Consider the following 25,212-nt stretch of genomic DNA (forward strand, 5'->3'; position numbering starts at 1 on the left):
AACAGGGGAAGGTCCATTTTGGCAGTAATGGGATTAATTAAAATTAAAAATGCTCAATATAACCAACAGTAAATTATCTGCCCATCATTAACAAATGAAAAGAGAGTACACGTGATTATGAATAGATTAATTAAAGCATGGTGCCTGGAAGCCACACTGAAATTTTCTGCCAACTACCAAAGTGCCCATCAGGTAATTTCATCACCTAAAATTCTTGAACTTCTTTTGATTAAGACCAAGATCAAGATTTTAGCCCCAACAGTTTGCAAATAATAGAATAATAGACAGACATTAGCATTTTATTTTTGATAGATAATCTGTTTTATATAGAGAGTCAACAATTAATGTTTCAGTTAATTATGAAAAAAAAACTCACACATTCATTATGTCATATAAATGCAATAGCTTTTTAGTTATCAGTTGAACAAGTAATTTAATAATATTTTCATAATTCTTTCATTTACATAAATTCAGGAATACTCATGCCGAAAAGAAAGCGCAAGTTCATAAACTACATGAACAGCAAATATCCTTGTTTTTGAAAGGGCAGCACAGATTCAATTAAGGGGCTAATGCTCACAAGATTCAATTTCAGTAGCATGTAAAGATTTCTATTCATACTGTATGTATCAAAAAACCCAGATTTACTGAGAAAAATAGCTTCAGTGGAAAAATATAAAAGAATACAGATAAATGCAAATAAACTAAATTGTAAAGGGTAAAATTACTTTTATTTTATTAGAAGTGAATTTACCATGTGTATCATTTTTTACAGGTTTACGATAGTTAAGTTATCCAAATAAGAATAGAAGGAATGAAGTCTATTAATTTAAGAAGCTTGACATATTCAAAATATTTAATGGGTTATTAGTTTGCCAGTGGCTGTGATTGTGGCCATCATACCATAATTGTAGTGATAAACTGCTACTAAAGTTTAAGATTTTAAAAAACCATAAGATAGTATAAAAGCGAATTATGCCATCATAGGGAAAGGTGTCCTCAAAAGTCCTCATTTTTTCACTCAAATGTACAAAATAGAAGTATACCTTCATAATATCTTATTTTGATTAAAAACAGCATTGAACTTTATCTATTATATTTATTAAAGAATTGTTGTTTTTTTGAAATGAAAATTCACATTTCATATCATGTCACAATTTTCCCTTGTGGACAAAGTATGTATAGATGTCTGTCTATGACCATAATCGCAAAAGTTCATTTATCCATCCTTTTTCTACTAACCTACTTATCCAGGGCAAGGACACCACCTGGACAGGGTGAACACACACACATTCTTTGGGGCCATTCTAGCATTGCCAATTTACCTAACTTGCATGTCTTTGAACTGCAAGAGGAAACCGGAACACCCAGAAGGAAGAATTGCTTGCAGAATGGAAGCCTTAATTACTACTATAACTTTATGTATGTACTGTATGTAAGACTAGGAAGCTCATGCAAAAAGGAACACTGACAAAACTGCAATGTGAAGAATGTCAACACTACAAATCTGTTCCATCTTATTATCTTACATTAACAATAAGTTATGTAACTAGTGTGACTGTATGTAATCATCTTGCCTAAACAAGGGGCCTGAGTTTCCTTGAAAGCTTGCATATTGTAATCTTTTTAGTTAGCCAATAAAAGGTGTCATTTTGCTCGACTTTTCACTACATTCATAATGGCTAACACGGTGCAACACCTTAGTACTACCTTTTAACTTGTAACAGTGTGAATAACCACAGAGCCTGAGCTGCACAATTTTATTTAAAAACTAGCACAGTTCCAATTAATTGCCACAGTGTCACAAAGGGTACGTACTGAGCATTTGTAAGGCAAAAAATATACTGTATAAACATACAGTATTGTATTCCTTTACAATCTGGTTTAGACTTCATGTTCATATGATACTTTGTTGCTGAGTAACACATCTTTGAATTCTTTTTTAATCACCCTGTACATATTAGGTACTTACTGCACAAATATTTTAAGTTTTTAATTGTATTTAGATAAATAGATATGATTTGATCTCTCTGTATCCTATAGTGCCTTATTATTGATCCTGAGAAATTAAACTGCTTTTACAGTGCATCCAGAAAGTATTCACAGCGCATCACTTTTTCCACATTTTGTTATGTTACAGCCTTATTCCAAAATGGATTAAATTCATTTTTTTTCCACAGAATTCTACACACAACACCCCATAATGACAATGTGAAAAAAGTTTACTTGAGATTTTTGCAAATTTATTAAAAATAAAAAAAATTGAGAAAGCACATGTACATAAGTATTCACAGCCTTTGCCATGAAGCTCAAAATTGAGCTCAGGTGCATCCTGTTTCCCCTGATCATCCTTGAGATGTTTCTGCAGCTTAATTGGAGTCCACCTGTGGTTGCACTGTATATTTTACATTTATTTTCAGTCTATGGCTTTTGTTATCTAAAAGGCACTGTACTCAATATTTATGGTGCATAAACTTATAAAAATAAATCTGAATTGCCACCAAATTTTCGCAGTTCCAAACAAAAGAAAACTGCATTCTCAAAGTTAAGTTTTATGAGCAGATTGACATCTTTCATATTAAATTTAAAACAGAAATAATAAAAAAGTAATTGTCAACCAGTTTTCTCATCTTTGTGTCTCCAGTGATAATGCAACATTAAAAAAAAAGATTTAAAAGATTATCATTACAGCATTGAGTCACAATGGATTTAATTTGGCTTTATGACATATACCAAAAGAAAAAGAATCTTTAATGTCTCTGCAAGGTGATCTAAATTAATTGCAAATATAAAACAGAAAATAATTGATCACATACCCTAAGTATTTCTCTAATTCAAGTCAGTATTTAGCAGATGTATCTTTGGTAGCCAGTGTGCAAAGATCTCAATCAGATTTGCATATCTGGGCACTGATATTTTCTCTTCATTGTTCTTTGCAAAACTACTCAACCTCTGTCAGGTTGCAGCCACAGTTTCTCAGATTGAGACCTATGCCCATATTCATTCAGCATCTCAGAGTAGGAAAATGGTTCTACTCTTAGGGGTGGGAGTAAAAGTATTTTATCAATTTGTCTAATTTAGGAAACTATTCCTAACTTCAAAAGGATTTAAGAGAGCTTGTGAGGTGTTTAACTTGCTGCGATCTGACAGAAGGTGGCATTGAGGCAGAGATCATCACACATATCTAGAGAAAGGCTGAATGTTTTGGAAATGATGGACAACAATTAACTTATAAAAATATATTGATTTGACAGAGATGGAATAATATACCTAAAATTATAATTTTCTTGATTGACCTATGTATGTGGGTAAGTCATACACTGTCAGGTGAAATGAAAGCGTTGGTAATGTTTTGGCACAAGGAAAATGCAGCTTTGCAATAGTAATAATTTGTGTATTTCACAACCAACCATTTTTCTCCAAATTTTGAATACCCTTAAAACTCTATAGGTAATATGTAGATTATAGATTTCCCTACAACTCCAAATGAGTTAATATTAAATCCACATGAGTTGACATTAAAGCAAGCTGCATTCAGGCAAATCAGCATGCATATAAAGATCATTTCCCAAAGTGTGGATGAGCACACATATACAGTATCAATCACAAGTGATATCACAGTATCAATACAAAGGTGGTCATGGATGCAAGCTGCACTGTAGTAGCCAGCATATTACCCTGAAGATAAGTGGAGGGGGACAGGTGCCAGACAGCGAAATGTGACACAGGTATGCTGAGCTGTATTCCATGAATCCCGAGAACATTCATGTTAACACTTTGTAAGTTCGGGAAGGTTCAAGAGGGCAGGTGAAAACTCTAGAAGCCTTAGACTGAGTCTCACAGAACATAAAGGGAGAGGATCATGGAGAGAGGCACACAGCACATGGAAGACTAACATAACATTGGGAGAGTGACCGCAACTTTTGACCACAGGAAGTTCCTTGTAAAGTAATAATTACTGATACTAGCCATGGCTGTGGGTCACTCCCTGCTAAATAAATGAGCCTGTTATCGGGCTTAACTCTGATTTAGTGTGTGTCTCAGTCTTTCCATCACGATGTTTGTTACAGCATTATTCTTGATATTGTTGTGATCAAGTGGTAACGATTATGTGCAACTTAGCGCACTATCCCACCTTATTATGTTTTCCTTATTCTTTTTCCATTACTTTTAATATTATTATTATTTTCTTTATGATGAAGCCTTAATGTTAGCATCAGAAAACTACAAAAACGTTACCATTAGTAACAATTTGTGGCAAGAGGTGCCGTAAAATTTTGATGTCATTCAGTCTCTGACGTGAATTCCTACTCTTAGCTGGAACTGGGTCCGGGACTCTTCGTTAATACTTCTTATGTCCTACTCTGACATTGGACAAATTCTTATCCTATTGTGAGTAATTCTGAGATGCTTGATAAATATGGGCCCTCGACTCTGACTCTGCTACTACATGACATTATCATTCTTGTTTTTAAGCTGTTTCTGTGTAGCTTTGACTTTAAGCTTGGGGCCTTTGTCTTGCTGGGACACAAACCTTATCCTAAGATGTTTTGTACATGCATGATAAAAATTATAAAAAAGGTAGTGCGTGTGACAGAGCAGATAGTGGATTTCGAGGAGAAACTGGTTACATGGGTTCCAGAATAATGAACAAAGGGCTGAATATTAAGTAACAGGTCATCCAAACGCAAGGAAGACATGTAAAAATGCTTGAAGTGCATCTGTTCATCATTAAGTCATCCACTCAACAGAATTATTACATTCATCCTCCCTTGACTGCTTTTGGTTGAACATTCAAGGAAGTGTACTGTTGTCTGTACACAAGACCATTTATGTATGTCAACTGATGTACAGTAAATAAAACTTGATTTATCTATAGGCTTTCAAGTAACGGGGTATAGATACATGAGTAAGGAGTACATCTGATGAGCTGATTTGCATTTTCCATTGATTATAATGACGTTTTCTATTTTTATATTTTCCTATTGATTATGTAACTGGACATGTAACATGTTGCAACCTGGTCAGATATGCAACTATGAATATCACTATACTTTGTACACATATTTTACAGGAATGTTGCCTTACTTTATGTCCATGTTGCACTGAAAGTTGAAGTTTCTGGTTGTCTTCCTCTCTTATTTCAAGAATATTCATTATTACTCCTAACTACCTCAGACACTTGATCCTTCACTCTCAGCATCTTCACTCAATGTTTGTTCTGATATTTAACTAACCCTTGCTGTAGACAGATGCCAAGTTACTATTTTACACAAACAATGGAAGGTTAAACAAAAGAAAAAAAAGCATACTGCTTGGTTTAATGAATGCAAATTTCTGCTAAATAACACTTGGTGAGACCAGAATATGTCAAAAACATCATGAACCCATCGATCCACTACATTAGGTGCCTACAAAGTATCTCCAGATCTTTGCAGGACAACAACTGTTTGGCCAAGAATATCTAAATATTACTTCAGCTAATGGGCATTTTCAGCACACTAACGCTATATAGAAGTCCTGGAATGATCTAATAATCCACCATATTCAATTTCAACACAAAAGTGTTGAAATCTCCTACTAGCCAATTTACAACTAAGAGATATGGTCTATAAAGACCAGCATCCCTTCCTCCACACATTCACAAGGACACTAACCTGTGCTGAAATTCCAGCTATTCAGAGAGTAAACAGGTAACCAATGCATCATTACATGGATTTACCAAATAACACGGCCACAGCGTGCACTTAGACCCTAAATGTAAAAAAAAGTGTCTACTTGTCCATGTTTCATATCCATTGTGATGGGTTTGGGAATCTGGAATCCATCCTTGCTCCAATAATCACTTGCTTCCTGAATTAGAAGTACAAGACAAATACCTCTAGCACTAACAATAGAGCCTGGGAGCAGCAGTTACCAAGAATGTTAAGAAAACTAAATGGCAGTTTTTACATAGATATTACATATAAAGATGACCAAAGATGACTTAGCATTTAAATGTAAAAGAATGGCCTGGGAGGAGGTGAAATGCATTACCAACAGTAACAGCAAACTTAGTGAACTAGTGAACAACCAAAAACCACCATCTACCTTTTAATGAGCCAATGGTCTGAACTGTTAAATTATTATTACTTTTAGCAGACACCTTTATTCAAGACAATTTAGAAATCAAGTTATTATATATAATAGATATATCATTTGGCCAAAATAAAACTTGTGTAAGAGTGCCTTTCTTTATATGTCCTCTCTTGTGATGTACCCGCTACCACCTGACAAAGATTATACAGGTTTTCTGTAATGTTTTAATCTTAGTTGCAATCCCATTACTTAGGCTTAAGTTACCAAGAAGCCACCCCAGACAGTATGACCCTGAAGTCTTCTTCACACACTATTTGCTAAAATAAAGGAATTGTGGATTGAGCTGGGTGAACTTACAAAAACATTAAGAACACCACATATTAGCTGTATGTTAACAATGAAATTTAATCCAATGATGTTGCCTTTATCGTAATATATGTATAGTCAAAAACTGCTGTAATCTTGCATTTTATTTAATTCTATCAACTTCTGCACATGTGTAAACACCGAACAGAAACAAAGTAAAAACTGTAGAGAGACTAGTGTTACTTAGGTTAAATAGGAAACAATCATATTCCAGAAAATTTTTAGTCATTATTACTTACCATTTTTATCACGTTCATTGTTTCATTCCCATAATAGTGGACATGATCTGTTACATTGTCAAATCTATACCTAAATCCAGCTATAGAAACATTATTACACATGTGCAAAGCCATTGTAATGGCAATCATTCCTGTTGTAGGGTGTTGTGGTATCTGTAAGAGGGGAAAAGAAACACATTTGTAGCTGAAAAAAAAAGTTTTCAAAATGATTTCCAAATTAAAATATAAACATTTTACTGTAAATTAACCTTACTTATTTTGCCTATTTTATAAATGACAAAAAAGGGTAAATATGTAATATGTAAATTCAAATATGCTAAACATCAGACCTCAACATTAAACCTTCAGGGCTAATTAATTTTCAAAATGTATACACCTTGAGGTATTTTAAATATACATTTATGAAAGAAATTTCATTTTTCTGTCTCATTCTCTATCCTGGTGAGGGTTATAGCAGACTGAGCTTAGAACATACTTCCCTCATTTACAAGTAGTGTTCAGCTCCTTTTGAGGAATTCCAAGTTGCTCCCATGCTTGCATCTATTCCGTGACTTTCCTAAAAGGATCATCTCCATTAGGAGGCAAATAAGGACTATACTCATTACATTCTCAAATTACTTATATCTGTACCTCTCATCCAATATTATTAAGCAACTTACTTTTACCACAAATAGCTCTACAGTGTGCAAAAAATTCATTTTGGCCATTTTCACCTGTAATTTCATGCTTTTCGTTATCATACAAAAGTTCAATACCACAAGTAAGATTGATGAAATGGAGTGATTGGTTAAGAGTTTCATCCAAGGACTTGTCTTCCATGTTATCACAACTGTGTAACACAGTGCTCCAATAACAAATGCTGCTGAACCATTAGCAATTTTTGCGATCACAAGTAGGATAAAGGAGATTATAAGTTCCCAGAGACCTCATGTATAAAACCTTGCTTAAACCCCATATTAAAAAATTGCTTACAGTTGAAAGTCAAAGCCGGGTCCCACATTAAATTCCTTTATAAATGTTAGATCAACTTAAAACTATGCATGTGTGCACATGCTTTTAGCAGCTTCCTGTCACTATCTGTCAGTAACCATACTGTATATGGCATAAAAATGTCAATTTTGAATATTCATGATCTAATCATATGATCTAATCACAATATAAATTTGTTTCTGAGTGACTCCTTTACTACCGAGCAGGGAAGGAAAAAAAAAGAAAACAAAACAAAACATATGAGAACTTGAGGTATTACTGCCTGAAGTGCAAAACCACGAAAACATTCTTTTTGATGGTTTTACAGTATAGCAAAGTGCCATCATGTACTGCCCAGACTGTCACCACTACTCACTGTATATTTGACGAAAGCTTTATGGGCAGAACGGTGAGATATTAAGAATATGCTTATTGAATACTACGTGTCCCCCCTTGGCTGCGCCCACATAGTAGTGAAACAAAATAAAAAAATGCAATTGTGGCCAAGCAGAAGGTAGGTACACTCCAACGTCAGACAATGGCACTGTAATCGATTGTGTTCAGCTCTGACAGGAGAGGGTCCCCCATGTGGAGAGAAAAGCACGTGGCCTTGATATCTCTGGCAATCAGCAGCTATACTCTAAAACACATGTAGCTCTGATCTCCCTTTCAAAAACGTGAAACTTTACTCCTTAACAATCTGTAGATGATAATGTTTGTTAAACAAACAGGTATTGCTAGTTAAGTGGATGCAAGGTACGCTCCAACATGTGGCGAGAGGTAGACCGACTCGAACAAAGGCTGGTGCGTGAGTGAGGAGGGCCACACCCCCTCCACCTCAGATTGCAGCGTCTCTCTTGGATTTGCGCAAATAAATCGGTACCGCGTGTGAACTATGATACTAAGCGTAATGAGAGAAGTCGCAAAATCAACCGGAATGTTCAAGCAAATTATAGAAGTACTTTTCTCGTGAAAAGCAGAGATATACAGCAGACAGATGTTGGATTTTATTATATATACACTAAGGGGTTACCCCCTGCTTGCTTTGCTTGCCAACCCCCCTGGCCTTCGCTATGTGCCAGCCAATTCGCGTCTCTGCAGCTTGTGTTGTGAAGAGGGGGGCTGAATACACTCCAAGGAGATGTGGTCACTCCTCCGAAACCCCCTCTTAAACGGTAATACAATGGAAAACAAATGCAAGTTTTTTTTTTTTACCTCTTCTTTGCTTGATCAGCTGCTGGTTTACTGCTGCTGCCATGCTGCATGATCTGCATCTCGTGCAGTGCTTCGAACATTTAAAAGCCTGTACAGCAGCTGGCTTTGTCATGTACTCTTTGTCTTTTATTTCTGGCCCCAGGAGTAGTTAGATGTTGTGGCACAAAGTCTCATCTCGCAGGATGTGAGTTCTTGATATTTTATAGTTTATAATTTAAAAACAGAATAAGAATCTGAAAATCTAACAACATCTGAAATGAATGATACCAAACATATATATGTTGGTTTTAAAACAAGCCCGATTTAAAGCGTGACAAAAAATGTAACATAACATCGTTGCACTTTTAGGCTTAGGATTTTATATATATACTGTATATAGAGTAGATATATATACACAGAGAGAGAGAGAAAGAATAACTTAATTTTACCAAGTAAATGTCAATGTTGCAACACATACAAGTCTCCTTACATTTGACGTACAACATCCAAATGTCTTTGGATTGCCATTTTATTGAGTGATAGGGGTCTGGATCATCCATATGCTCCTCTTTCCCTATCTCAGGTGGCATAGGCAGTTCATTATTCTGAGCTGTGCTCCGTAGTATTGCACGAGCCATCACAATGTAGCAAACCTTTCTGGGGATATACAATATTGTGCTGCCCATATGAATCTAAAAACCACCATTTACTTTTTAATGAACCAATAGTCAGTTCCCTGCGGTGGGTTGGCACCCTGCCCAGGATTGGTTCCTGCCTTGTGCCCTGTGTTGGCTGGGATTGACTCCAGCAGACCCCCGTGACCCTGTGTTCGGATTCAGCGAGTTGGAAAATGGATGGATGGATGGATAGTCAGTTCCATAATTATTATTATTATTTTGTAGCAAATGCATTTATTCAAGGCAACTTACAAATCAAGCTAAAATATATAACATATACACTGCTCAAAAAAATGAATGTAACACTTAATCGTAACAGTCGAACACCAAGTCAATTAAGCTTCAGGGATATCAATCTGTCCATTTTGGAAGCAGAAGCGATTGTGAATCATCTTCTCCTACTTTGGTGCAAATGAAACTAACAACAGGTGCACTGGAGAGCTAACAGCAAGACACCCTCAAAAAGAGAATGGTTTTGCAGGTGGTAACATCAGAAGTATCCCAGTGTCCAAGATAAAAGAAGCCACTCAATCTCATCCAGGTGAGCTGAAGTCAGGTGTGGAGGATGGAGAAACCAGGTGGTAAATCGTTCTGCCATGTGCAGGAGTGTCTTTCATTATATCTCCTCTCTTGTGATGTACCCACTATCACCTGACATAAAGATTATACAGGTTGTCTGTGATTTTTTAATCTTAGCTGCAATCCCATCACTTAGGCTTAGGAACCAAGAAGCCCACGCACACACAGCTACTTCCCACACTACTATTTTATAAAATAAAGGAATTGTGGATTAAGCTGGGCCAACTCATAACAACATTAGTTAGACATATTTGAGCATCACTTATCAGCTGTACATCAATTGAATGAAAGCACTTTATAATTATAAAAGAAGATTAACTCAGTGAGGTTGCCTTTATCACAATATGTGCATAGTCAATTATGCTGATTCAGCAATTGCTGCAAAATGCCCATTGATCTGGGCCTTTTCACCTTGACCATAAGGAAACTGGAGATATCTGGTGTGATGGGACAGCGTACATGGGCAGGTGTCCTAGCCAGGATGGGGCAAGAAACGATACCTGGACGTGAGGCATGGCCGGAGGAGGCATTCTTCCCTGATACATTAAGCGGCAGCATCCCTGTTTGATGCTACCTGTATGGACACCTGCAAGGCATGCTAGGAACTGTAGTCACATGAAGTAGACTTGCCGCAAATAAGGTGCTACAAGGATCCATGATCCCAACTTTGTGGGGCTTCCATTTCACCCGGAAGTACTTTCAATGGGCTATGCCCTACCACCAGAGGTACTCCCATGCCCAAGATGAAAGAAGCCTCTCAAGCTCATCCAGGTGAGGTTAAATCGGGTGTGAAGGACAGACAAAACTTGCCTGCGAGGAGTGAGTTGAAGAAAGAGAAAATGAATTGTGTTGTGCTACTATTACAAAGAAGCCTTTTTAAGGTGTTTTGTATAATAACATGTTTTTGTACCCCGGATTTATATCTGGGGTTTGGAGTACTGCAACACCCCTGACTGGTCACACTGGGTTGAATCTTAATTACACCATCCAGATGGCATGACACGGCTCAGGCATAAATCCAAAATTCCTGACCAGTCAGACAGTTCATGCTGAAAAGCATCTGTTACCATATATCTTATGGTTGTTAAAAACAATAACAGAATAATTCCCCTTGGGATTAATAAAGTATCTATCTATCTAGAATAGGGACACAATTTCTGTGCGATAGTCTCTGTAATATAGGTTCCAATACAGTATACAACTCCAAAAGAATGGCTCTAGGAAATCTAAATCTGCTTATAAGACAGTTATAACCATGGGTCAAAAAAGTATTGTGATCCCTACACGTGCCTGCCACTGGCAAGATCTTCCAAAAGAGCCAATGCCATCATTACCAGTTATTTTGTACAACACACATCACAGACATTTTATAGACAAAATAATAATAATAATAATAATACATTTTATTTATATAGCTCCTTTCCCATGCTCAAGGCACTTACAGAATATAATAAAGAACGGCAGAATATACAGTATATAGCATTGTACAAACCAGATAAATAAATAAAGAAGATTAAGACAGTAAATTCTGAAAAAAAAACAGACAGCATAATTGATGGTCTAGCACACACACAGGTTACATGAGCATCTTGGCAGAGAAGTAAACTGAGAGAAAGGTAATAAAGTCAAGTAGACCTAAAAGCCTTCCTGAACAGATGAGTTTTGAGTTGTTTTTTAAAAATAAGTAGACGTTATTACCAACACTGAAGACTGCTACTATATATTGAGAGAACATGTTAGTTAACGGATACAATTAGTGTAAGAACGTCGCAAGGGGAAACTGAAATGTGCAACAAAATGAGATTTTCTGTTTACTTCATTGCCCGGATGTCTAATATCACTAAAATCAACACTGAAAAGTCAAATCTTACCATAAAGTTAGGCCAATTTTCAAGCCAAGTTTATGTTTTATAAATTCAGACTTTTGCATAAGAAATGGCTTGCACACCTTTTCAAGCATAAACAAGTTATATACATGAGTTCCCTGGTCCTTTACACTAGGCACTATATGCGAATAGATAAGTGGGAAAGACTTATTCCTAACCTGGCCCTATCCTCTATAGCTAGCAGCCATGCCCTGCCATCACTTAGCCTAGTCTAGTGATTTTGTGCTGTGTCTACCAAGCCTCCATATTCATCTGCTGGGTTGTCTCCTCTCTAATACCCTTAGGGAATATTACATGATTTTACTCCGACAGCACCTCTTTTGCATTTGTGCCTCTACCTGTTACCTGTTTCTGGGGATCCATATAGTACAGAAAGGTTTGTGACTTCTTGACAGACACACCCCAAGAGCTTTGTGTGGGTGACCATAATTTATTATCTGTCACTCTCAACATTGATACTCCACAGGGCTGTGTTCCAAGTTCTCTGCTGTACTTTCCCGAAATATGACTACATGTCAATATATTACAGTTACATTGTCACATTTGCTGATAACACAGTTGTGGTTTGCCTGATAAAGTATCTAACAACACTCAGCAGGTTTGCCTGGAAGGAGTGGAGAGTCAGTGACACTGGTGTCAGGACAACAGTCTATTCCTGAATGTCAGCTACACAAAGGAGTTCACTGGAGAGTTTAGGAGAATACAGCAGAGGCATTACCACCTCTCAGTATTAACAGCATTCAAGTGAAGAGTCCACATCAAAGAGGGCATCATCTGGCCAAAATATATCGACACCTTTGTGAAGGCAGCACAATGTTATTACCACCTCAGATGCCTCACGCATTTTAAGTTGCCCTCCCAACTACTAAAGAATTTTTAATATCCACCATCAAAAGTATTCTGACTGCAAGCTTTGGGAACAGCACGCAGTAGAAGTGAGGCTCTGCAGGGAGTGGTGTGGTCAGCTGAATGCATCACTGTGTGTGCACTCTTAATTCTCAGGACATCTACATCAAGCAGTTTTGAACCAGGACAAAGGAAATTATCAATGATACCAGACATCCCAACAATGGTTTCTGTGCTGCGATGAGGTGAATGCTACTGCTATCTGAAGACCAGTTCAAAAAAACTGAGGGGGAGCTTCCCCCCACAACATTCTGTCCACATCTTGAATAAGGAAATTGTCTAGAACTACATGATGCCCTATTGTTAACTCTCTTACATTAAGTTATTCTTTAGTTATTATTTATGACATTTTATAATTCTGTTAATGATTTTTTGTTGATATTTATTAACTCATATTATTGTTATTGTCCTTTTATATTCTTCTTAAAGGCACAGTTATTTGAGTTTAGCAAATATTTTACTATGTATAATTTATATGTGACAAATAAAATTAATTTTGAATTGATTTCATTTGCTCTGAGCTGGCAGCTCCTGTATTTCCACACTAGCATTTGCAGAACCTCCTCAAGAGCATATCCTTTGTTATTTCTTCTGGAGGTTGCTTGCAGGATTAGCTCCTTGCTCCAGGTTGAAGGTGCATTTGCCTATAAAGCATCCCGTTTAAATAAAAAAAAAAAATACACCGATTTTGATTTGTGCATTTTGCACACTTCACTGACTGGTTCCTTCACTGGGAAATCTACAAAGAGGAAAGGTAAAAACAAAACCATAGAACCCTTATTTAATACCAGACAAATTCTGTATTGTTCACATCCACATATTTTAAACTTTCCTTGGATCAGATGGGTACATGTGGCACGCTTATCAGCCAGATTTCTTTAAATGACATTCTTCAAGTATACAGTGGCGGTAACCTGGGAATTGTAATGCCAATTTCCTTACTACCTAAATGCCGACTTAGTCTACCTGTTTTTGTGTTGACCTGATCATTTTCTGTCAGAAAGAATAGTAAAGGCACAAGATCTTTTTGGTCATCTGCCACTTACATGACCATGATTTAAAAAAAAGAAAAAAATCAGTCTTCAAGTTGTACTTGGTATTTGTTCTTGGTTGTTTGCTCCCAGGTATTACATATGACATGGTAAAGCAACCAGTTGAAGCGTCATCCAGTTTCCATTTGATTTCCAGTAATGTATGCTGCATCTGCAGTAATACTGTCCAGTAAACAAAGTAAAAAAATATGTTTCCATGGACTGTAGAGAGGTGGGGAGAATTGAATATTCTTTCAGTAATGTATGATTAAAACCTTACCTTTTCTTTCAGGGGTCTCTTCGAGAAATTAAGAAATTCATAAGCAGCTATTCTTATGAAACGTGGATTTAATAATCGCACTTGTTCTTTACTATACTGCAGTTTTCTGGGTGGGATGGTCCAAAATCCAAAGTTGCTCTTAACAACAAGAAATAACAATTTTTAGAGAAAATTGCATATAAGTAAAAAAGACAAATTGCCTGTTAAATTATAATGCACTGGTTTACAATTCATATTTACCATATAAATTAAAGTTTTCACATAACCTTATATTGCATTTTCACAGGTTAACAATCCTGGCTAAACTCAAAACACATGGCCATTATGGTTCAATGATTGTCAAAATATTCCTGGCCAGTTCTGCAATAAATGCTGCATTACTGTAAATGACCAATTTCTTTTAGTGTTTGTTTTCTCTGCATTCTTTGAAATTCATCAAATTATAGTAACTACAAGTTAAACCAAACTTAAGGTCAACTGCTTTGGCATACAGAATTCAGTAATAACATATATAAACAAAACCTGATTAATATATATTTAATGTGAGAGAGCATAAAACAAACAAAAGTTTGTGACTAGTGCATAAAATGCACTAAATGGTCTGTTAAAAAATTTAGAATATGAAAAACCCACTTTGCAATCACTGAATTAAGGGAGAAGAGAATAAAAAGAAAAAAGAAAAGTATACTGTTGGCCATTAAAATTGCTACACTGTGAAAGGCATGTAGCTCTGCACCACTTCAATGTCCTCGCCTTCAATGGTGACTGGTCTTAGAGACTTTTGGGCATGCAGGAACTCCACCACCAGTTCTTTTGTCTTGCTGATACTGAATTGCAGGTGGTTCCTCCTCCACAGCTGTTCTGTTATCCAATTCATCTCCATTATTAATGATGGATGAGTCATTTGAACATTTCTGTAGGTGGCAAGTGCTGGTATTGTACTGGAAGTCTTGTGTAGAGGTTCAACAGGAAGGGAGACAGCACAATGCTCCAGTATTACACACCACCATTTCTGGTGCATTTGTCCCTTAGCTTCACAAACTGCAGTCTGTTGTTCAAGTGGTTCATGATCCAGGAGATTGTGCGGGAATCAAGATGCAAAGCCTTGAGCTTTTTCCCGGTCGATGAGGCAGAATGGCACTTAAAAAAAAATCAAAGAACATTATCCTGACTGTACTGGCATTTTCCAGGTGGGAGTAGGATCTGTGGAGGATGAAAATCAGAGCAGCCTCCATACCTATCTGTGTCTAACAGGCAAACTGCAAAGGATCAAGATATTCTGAAACCAGGGGTCGGAGCGGTTTCAAGATCAGCCTCTCATAGTTCTTAATGATGCATGAAGTAAGACCAACTGGTCTTAAGTCCTTGGGACCATTGGAATGCTTTTTCTTTAGCACTAGGACTATACAGGATGTTATCCACAGCTGGGAGAGCCTTCCGTAAACCCTGGAAAAGGGAGAGCAGTTACTGAAGAACCCCACAGAGCTGGCTGGCACATGTTTTCAGCAATCTGGGGCTAATTCCACCCTGCCCTGCTGCATTCTTCATGAACAGATTTCCCAGCTCTCTCCTCACTTGATCAGCAGAGACATATAGTCCAGGAAGCTGAAGGGGGCTGGTGAGCACAGGAGTAGGTCACATAGGGTGCAATTGGTAGTTGGAAATCCAGATCCCCCTCAGCTTGCACACAGAGGCTAGAAGATTTGACAAGTGTCAGTCAAACCAGATGAAGAACTGGTTCAGATGTTTTACAGTCTTCTTGTAGCCAGTGATAGTCCCTTATCCCATTCCACACTTCCTTCATATTGTTCTGCTGTAAGTTTTGTTCAAGTTTGTCTTAATAGTAGGCTTTCCCCTCATGGAGCTGCTTCCTAAGCTCTGATTGTACCAGCTTGATTTTATTCTTATTTCTGGCCCTGAAGGTGGTTTTTTTAGTTCTTTTGTGATCTAATGTTTGTTGTTGTGGAAACAGCACACTGTCTTTGTGTGAATTGTTACTACACAAAAATTAATGTAATCTGTGATACAGTGGCTGAGCCCCTCAATGTCTTCACCATGTCACACACAAAACATGCTCCAGTCAGTGTTCTCAAAGGCATCTGTCAGAGCCTCCACATCCTCCATTGTCGATTCCTGCACGTCCTGGTGAAGACTGTCACCCACTGGACAATGGATTTACATGCGAGTATTAAGCTTTACCAAATCTGCCAAAAAAAGTCAAAGCAAAAGAGTAGTATGCCTCTTTAACATTAGCATATAGCAAGTCCAGGGTCCTGTTTTCACTTCTTGTACAGTCCAGGCACTGGTAAAAATTAGTGAGGGTGGAGGAAAGTTAAACATGATCACAGTCCCAAGAAAACTGTGATGAAAGCATTGAGATGGTCAGTAGTGAGTTGGCTTATTATAGAATATAATGCGTCTGTTGCAATTGCTGCATTTGTCAAGAAGGGGGGAGTAAACTGCCAGCACAATGTAATGTGAAAACTCTCTCAGTATATAATAAGCTCACATGAGTAGCTCAACATTTAGGTTGCATATCTGTGGTTTAATTGTAATGTGTCTGGGATTGAACCATTTTTCATTCACAAAAGTGGCAAGTCCACCTCCCTTCTTCTTAACTGCTTTTGTTTCTGCTTCTGTTCTTCTGCACCATTATAAATCCAACCAAGGAAACTGCAGAGTCCTGTGTTTCACCTTCAAGCCATGTGTTCATGAAGAAGTGACACATGGTGGTCATCCAGCTATTGTAGGATGCTTTGTGGCACATTCACTCAAAATTATTTTTTGTTGCAATATAGCACCAAGGATCATCTGCATATTGTGTACCCCCTCAGCCTCCAACACCTCTGTGATGTACCATTGACTAATCAAGGTAAAAAGGACATTTGACTCACTTATTAGAGACATCGAACAGGGCTGATACAGGGCCAGTGCGTTAAATAATACTGCCTGAGGCATGGCACATTTTTGCCAGCCATTCCTCCATTTATCTCTACCAGACATAAGCTGGCACACTTAATCTACATACTGTAGTGACCTGGGGATGTGAGAGATGAAGTAATGGACTTAAACAGATGCAAGAAACTGTATTAATCCTGAAGGAAATTGCAAATACTCAGAGCAATGCTGATTGTAGCTGGTCATGAGAAGGATAATTAGTTTCTTGTGCCCGCTCCTCCAGTTTAGTCAGGTCTTCTACAGCTCCACGTGCTCCTAGCTGATTGGTCCATGTGCCTGCGCACACATCGCTAGTGCTGTCTCACTTAACACACCCAAGCCAATGGGTCTACTAAAGTAAAAAGGAGAGACATCCAAAGTGCTGTGTCCACACTCCTTTTCCACACAATCTGGAGCTACTTTTATGGCTGGCTTCTCCAGGTAGTCCCAATGATTTGAACAGTCTTCAGCCACAGGAGGAACATGTCCCTTTTTAGTCTAGACTAAGGATGTTAAAACTGCCATCCTCTAAAAACTCTTGTCATTAAGGTAGCACAAAATTCATCATACAAGATATCAGTGTGATGCAAGGCATTGTTTCCTGATCTGCCTTTTTTGGTTTGCCTTGTGTGAAGTGACCATTCATGAGCATGGTCAAGGGTTCCACCAGTGTTAGTGTTAAACCAGTCCTCCATCTTGGGTCATTATTTGGTTCTTCTCCCACTCCTGACTCCAGTGTAATGACCCATGGATATGAGAGAGGACTTTGCATGTTGCACACAGTGCTATGACTGAGTAGCACACAAAATAAAAAAAAAATGTGTGAGGCCTCTAAACAATCTAGAAAACTAGGCCAGAGTCTTTCCTACCCTGCCTCCCATTTGAAAAGCAGGCTTTAGGCCAGTCTAAGCCCCAGAAACCAGGAACAGGCTTTTAAGTTCAAATGTCCAAAAATACATCAAAGGGTCTCTCATGGGAAAGGAAAACCTTTCGTAAAAAGAAGCCCACAAAGAATATTTGTAAAAGAAAAATTGATATAAACAAAAGAACAAAAAACAAAAATGGCAAAAGTGGTTTGCCTAAGAATGTAACTGACAGCAACAAATCCTAATCTATAATCCAGTAATTAGAATCTAAGAGAAGCATAAATCCAAGATACCAGAAACGCTATACTTACAAACAACAGCACTCCCCAAAATTATCAATAAATCACAGTACAATTCTGCCTTCTGGCCTCACCTCCTGCGGCTCCAACCATGAAACACAAAAAACGGCTGCACATTTAAAAGGTACAAAACCCAAACAATACATTATAAATAAACAGAACAAAATTGATACAAAAATATTTAAAATAATTCAAAAATTGCTAAGTTGCTAATAAAACAGAATACAAATAAGCCATGCAATAAATCCTGCCTGAGACATAACACTAAAAGGACTGCCGGACTCACTATCAGCTATTTCTCAACACCAGTACAGTTTTTTGCTGCTCCATGTTCTCTGGGCTGCTTTATCCATATACCTCCAGTTCAACATCTTATTGCTTACCATCCCAAGGTCAAGGTTAAAACTTGAGGCTTGTTGACAGCTATATACCCAGGCCAATGAGCTTCAGCAGTGGGGAGACGCATCCAAAGTATTGCTTGAAATGCTGTTTATGTGTCCCTTTTTCTTTTTACCTCCACAATCTCAGGAGGTGTTTTTACAGTTGGCTTCTCGAGGTAGCTACACCCCCCCTGACAGTCCATTGATGTATAATTTTATTGTGCTTGCCATTGTCAGCTGAAACTAGGCTGTATCGCTCCTCCTGCACACTTCTCTAAATACTATGGTAGTTTAAAAAAAGGCACATTCCCTTTATAAATAAACATGTATGTTGCAAATTTAGTAAACATAATATCTGTGACTCATACTTCAAAAGCATTAAAGAAATTAACAAAATTGGGTGTGTTACAGATTTTTGAATGTATTACTTTGTAATGTAAAAACCAAAAGACACACTCTTATGAAAATGCTGTCCTGACTGCATTGCCATCACAAACCAAGAGCCGGCCCTGGGTGGATGCCAGCACTTATTTTAATTTAGAACATACAGACATAGGTGGAATTTGGTTATAAGGGACATTTTGCTCAATTTCTGAAAGGTTTTCTTGGAACAGAAAACCATATATATGTGGAAGAAGTTTATCAAGTAGGGTGGTAGACAGTAGCACAGTGATGACTTTTAAGTCTTTACTTCATACTTTTGAACAGAACGGTCTGTTCTTATGCAAATATCTCTTTAAATACAAAAAAAAACCCACAAAATTATTCTTTGATAAAGGTTAACAGTAACTTTTGGTTAATTTAATTTCCAATAAAATGAGACTGCGTGTTAATATAGTCTTTGTGAAATATTCTACAATGAAAGCAATGCACCATACACTGCCCTTCTTCTTTGACATGTATATTTGCTAGTTGTTTCACATACTGTTTTCATTTCCTTAACATGATAGGTTATTATAGTGTTTACAGAAATGTGAACATAATGTTTATATATTTTATATATATATTTATATATATATATATATATATATATATATATATTAGTGTATATTCTGAACAATAAAATATCTTACCACATTTTTATTTTGCAGGGTTTGCAGCATCCAGTGTAGGTCACTAGGTTTAAAGGACATAAAGATTAAGGTGGACTTTGGATCAACATCTTCTGGACTGATAAATAAGGATTCAGGATATGCCATTCGGAATGTTGTTTTTGTACCAACATCATTTTCATAGCCACTGACAGGTGCATTGTTCATTCTTGAGAATAAAAAAGAAAATAAGATGGATGGAAAGATCAAAATGATTGCAGATGAAGTCAAGTTTCGAGCAAGTCTGTATCATGTATTGAGATTAAAAAAAAACAATTTATGAATCAAGATGAAGAGAAAGATTTGATTTTAACATCAGAATTAAGAAAGGGGGGGAAAACAGAAAATCTTGAAAATGTTGTAAGCATATATACAGCATGTTCATATGATAGGGCTTATTTGTCATCATGCCTAAAAAACAAAAAGCAGTTTCAGAATGACAAAATCTAATTTGATTAATAAAACTCAAATAATTTTGAGGAGAAATTTGTTTTTTTACTTATAGTTTAAAGAGAAAATAGGTTTTTAATGCAATGAAAAATCTTAATTTTGTATGAGGTTTTAAAAATTCATCAATATGCATACACCTACCAATTTTACTGATAACAATTACTACATGTTGAGGTACAAGAGGTACTATTTTTAATAATTTGTATATTTTTACTATTACAAATCCCTATTCACAAAAAACAGACATGTAACTACAAAGCTGCATTTAATTACATACAGTTTAATGCAAGAGTGTATATTATCTCTCCCTCTGCAGAAAGTAAGACTGATGGCTTTTCCACCACTGACATTCTTTCTGGGATCTGTTCCCTTGACCCATCTCTTCCCCCCAGAATGACTCATAAGCAGAAGAGTCACCATCTTGGGTAGTTCACCCGAGTTACATGGAAAGCTTATTTTGCATTTTATACACACATTTTCAGTAAAATCATTTTTCAGTTATACAGGGGACAAAACACTTACATTGTCTGGCTTTCTCTTTACAATGGAGCACAAGGTGACTACCGCTCGAGTCACCTGTGCACCCTGCCCCTTGAAGCATTCTACTGTGTAAAAGCTCATATATATGCAAATAAATTCAAAAGTCTACAGGAAAATCATGTTTAATGTTTTAGCCAAAGCCAAAGGCTACAGAACGCCTCAGTTGTAGCACTTGACATTAATGATTATTTTTCATTTTTATCTGTTTTGTGTATAACTAAATCAGAAGGAATGTTATTTCTGTAAATTTGAAGCAACTCATCAATATCCCATTCTTTACCAAATTCAGAATCATATAGCAGATGACATTCAAGGATGAATGAATAAGCTTAATAGAAAATTACATACAACTGCTGTCAGAAGACATTGTTAGCAAAAGTTTAGGTGTTTAGATAAATAATTTATTAGGCCAGGAAAAGTTAACATTTTAATTTTTGTGATTAATGTGTTCTGCTTAACGCGTTAAAAATACTATTGCATCCAGGGCCGGCAACAGGGCAAACGCCTCAGGCAGTGCTTCGATCAGGGTGTCATTTTCATGCAATTTTTTTTTCTTAACATTAAGAAACAATAATACAAAAAAGTTAAGTGTGCACCTAAAGAATTACATACACATCCAGTACCATATTTATATACTACTTTTAAAAATTTTATAAAATAAAATTTTCAATTAACACTATGAAGCCTACGAAAAAACCTGTAAACCCAGCCCACCTTAAATCCCTTCGCACATCTCCATCAGTGTGTTTTGTTTTGTAAATGTGTCGATAAGCACAAGCAGCCTGCTATCCCATCCCCCCATCACCGCAGAAAGGGCAAAAAGCTCTCCCAGCTCAAGCCTTGTCTGGGAGTGAGGTACCTAGAGCTGTATAGGGTAAATAATATATTGTTATTTGAAACACATGCATTTCACGTGTGCTCCATGACTAAAAAGATCTATGTAAGTGTAGGATGACAGGAAATGCAAGAAATGTTGAACACATATCTAAAAGACAAACTTTTTTCATGTTTTAGTACTAACAACAAAATTTTGACATGAGGTATATAATGTGTGAAGACTGAAGTCCAAATATCAAATAAGCACTTTCACAAAAGGTACAAATATAACAGAACAAGTGCGCTTTTTTTCAAGACTATAAATGAAGAAAAAGAAATTGGGTTAGTGTAGCTTGTTGTCACGACTTCTTTGGTAGTACAGCAGTAAGAACTGCTGACTCATATCCAAAAGGTTGCATATCCGAGCCTTCCCACGTCCCAAAATAAACGTTTTGAGTAATGAGCTGCTCTTATTGTTACTATTATAGAATAAAAATATACATATGATTTGAGTCTGTAACAGCTGGTGTAAATATATGGTACTTGTAAAGGTTAGCATTTTTTTTTTATTCAGTTTTATTCTCTCAGTCGCGTTCACGCTTGCCCCAATTTGACACTGCTGTTTTCAAATAAAGACGTGCTATAACAGAGGTGAACTCAGATGAGGATGAGCGTTCTACATCGGAGAAAGAGAACAGAAGCCCTCCCCACAAGAAACGTCCACTCACATATAAGAACAACGCAGCTGTAAAGGCGAAAGATGGCACCATTTGGATGCAGCAAGAGGTCCGGCATGATCCTGCCAAGTCAAGAAACAGCATGGCTTACAGAGCTTGCCAAGGTATTGTGCAAAGTCCAGTTTGTGGTTATACTTTGTGATGGTATTTATATAAAAACATTTATATATTACTTATATAAAAGGCAGATAGAATGTTATTTACCTTGATTTATTTACTTATCTTCCTACAGCATAAAGTCACAAGTAGACTGCAGAGTTACTGTGTTTGATTGACATGGGCACGCTGACACAATACATATGTACTGAAGTGACTTTAGCTGTAGGTGGAAGCTCCTGTTGCACCCTACACAACTGTGTTTGATCTTATTCAGGAAAAGACCCCAGTCGCCCCAGGGAGAGACTTTCTGAGACTACGGTCATAAAGCTTAAGTCGACTGTAGAGCTTGAATGTAGATTGAATGTTATTTACCTTGATTTATGTACTTATCTTCCTACAGCGTAAAGTCACAAGTTGACTGCAAAGCTTCCTGTGTTTGACAAGGGCATGCTCACAAATTACACATGTAATGCCACGAAAAGTGCCTGCTGACACTTCAATACACGTGCAATGGTACGAAAATGCAGTCAGACTTCTTTTTTGGGCACATACACCGTCCAGATCTAAACACTGGCGTGGAGAGTCACTCGCATACTGAAGAGTCTATAGCTGCAAGTGGAAGCTGCTGTCGCACTTTTGCTGTCACTGTACTTTGTTATAAAAGTCAAATCAAATGTTATTTACCTTGATTTATTTACTTATTTTCCTACAGCATAAAGTCACAAGTAGACTGCAGAGCTTCCTGTGTTTGATTGACATAGGCACGCTGACACAGTACATATATACTGAAGTGACTTTAGCTGTAGGTGGAAGCTCCTGTTGCACCCTACACAACTGTGTTTGATTTTATTCAGGAAAAGACCCCAGTCGCCCCACGGGAGAAAGACTTTCCGAGACTAAGGTCATAAAGCTTATGAAACTGTTTCTGGACAAAGGCAGAACTGTAACAACAGTTGCGTGGAGCTTCCACCTGCAGCTAAGGTCACTTCAGGCTGCTTGCTGCTTGTGCTTATCGACACATTTACAACACAAAAGATGCTGACGGAGAGGTGCGAACAGATTTAAGGTGGGCTGGGTTTACGAGTTTTTTGTAGGCTTTGGTAATTCTAGTGTTAAAGGTTTAAAATTTCATATAACACAGTTTACAGCGATACACCACAAGTCAATACATAGCACTGGTGATTGTTTTCTTGATTTATACATATTGACGTAGGTGCAGGGGAGTTGGAGGAAAGGGGTGGGGAGTAGTGTTTATGGCAGTCCTGATGCAATGCTGGAGAAAAGTTGTGAAGGGAAAATTACGCTTTTTTTTAATTGTATCTGTAAGAAGATTGAATCAATGTCATATCACATAAGTACTAAATAAGTTATCTTTGAGTGGCACTAAAACCAAAACAAGTCTCTAGTACAGGCATCACTAAATGGTAGACCCAGACTGAGTGGCAGTACTTCCCGGACTGTGACGCATTTCTGATAAGTGAATGAGAATGACATTCATGCAGCATTTTGTTTCCTTCTTCTTGAGGTGTGCACATCAATTCGTGTCATTCAACAGACAGCGAATCAATGTGATTGTTACAATGCATAAGTAAAACATGTGAATATCACAGAAGGAAAAACAGAAATAAAAGAGTGACAGGATGCAAGGCTTGTTCCAAAAAAAAGAAAGACAACAACAGAAAACTGAACTTTCAAAGGTGAAAGGATGAACCGATAAGGTTCATTCTTCCTGCAGTTAGTTCAAAACCAGTTTACCTCATGTGTTCTGAAATCGTGGCTTTAGTAAAAAGTAGCAATGCGAAGCACCACTATGAGGGAAAACATGGATCGTTTGCACAAACATATATGTGGCAGTCTGATGTGAGGATGCATAAAATAACTGAACGTGGCTTTAGTAAAAAGTAGCAATGAGAAGCACCACTATGAGGGAAAACATGGATCGTTTGAACAAACATATATGTGGCAGTCTGATGTGAGGACGCATAAAATAACCAAACTGATAGGTCCACCAGAGTTCTTTCACATTCATTTGCAGCCAGCAGCGTGCAAATGAATATTAAATTATTTATTATTTTATGATTTTGGGCCCAACATAAAAAAAAAATTCAGATGGGATCATTGTGAAGGAGTGCACTTTTTTACTTTAATTTATTAAATAGAGTTGTTTATTTGTTTTACATGTTATATTAAAGATAGTTATTGTATTCCACATAAATACAAGGACAATTAAATTCAAATCGTCCAAATGTTTAAAGTCCTTACTGAAAACTGAAAATAAATATTGTTGAAATGCTGTGGTAATTATAACATGTTTAAATTTTTTATAGACATTCAATGGCTACATATGTAGGAATCATAGTACAAATGTGAGGTTCAGACCTTTGATAGGAGAACGGTTTGTGAATCACAACTCTTTAAAATTTTAATTCAATACAATACCCCTGCTCTAGTACCCCTGTATGTAACTTGCCAGTCTGCCACCTAGCTTACAGTGCTGACCGCCATAATATAACAAAATTCTATGAAATAGTGTAGTGATTATCCCTACCCATTATTCCAGTTTGTTGCATCTTTGCTAATTTATGTAAAGAATGCAACATAACTACCCAAATAATGCATGGTGTCAGTTTTTAAGTGAGATAGCAACTACAGAGATCTTTTTTACCGTGCCAGGAGCAAAGGTGTAGGTAAAGCAGTGTTTTCCAACCATTTTTCTGTAGTGGCATACATTGATAGTGACAGTATTAACACAAATTTTAATATATGCCCACTTAAGAGATTCTTATTATTTT

General features: G+C 37.0%; 2 protein-coding genes across 8 annotated transcripts in view; one reads left to right on the forward strand and one right to left on the reverse strand.

Moving 5' to 3' along the window:
• Nucleotides 1-25,212, forward strand: part of jagn1a (jagunal homolog 1a) — a 469,310-nt gene that overhangs the window by 231,146 nt on the left and 212,952 nt on the right. The window lies entirely within an intron of this gene.
• LOC114650354 (type 2 lactosamine alpha-2,3-sialyltransferase-like) overlaps nt 1-25,212 on the reverse strand; it is a 143,071-nt gene that overhangs the window by 5,387 nt on the left and 112,472 nt on the right. For all 7 annotated transcript variants that reach the window (XM_028799928.2, XM_028799919.2, XM_028799927.2 and 4 more), the window contains 3 exons: nt 19,761-19,947; nt 14,206-14,343; nt 6,684-6,836 (listed from right to left, as the gene is read on the reverse strand). In XM_028799928.2, coding sequence (XP_028655761.1) covers nt 6,684-6,836; nt 14,206-14,343; nt 19,761-19,947 — 478 coding nt within the window. The remainder of the gene's footprint in view (nt 1-6,683; nt 6,837-14,205; nt 14,344-19,760; nt 19,948-25,212) is intronic.

This window comes from Erpetoichthys calabaricus, chromosome 4 (assembly GCF_900747795.2).
Source record: "Erpetoichthys calabaricus chromosome 4, fErpCal1.3, whole genome shotgun sequence".
Lineage (NCBI taxonomy): Eukaryota > Metazoa > Chordata > Cladistia > Polypteriformes > Polypteridae > Erpetoichthys > Erpetoichthys calabaricus.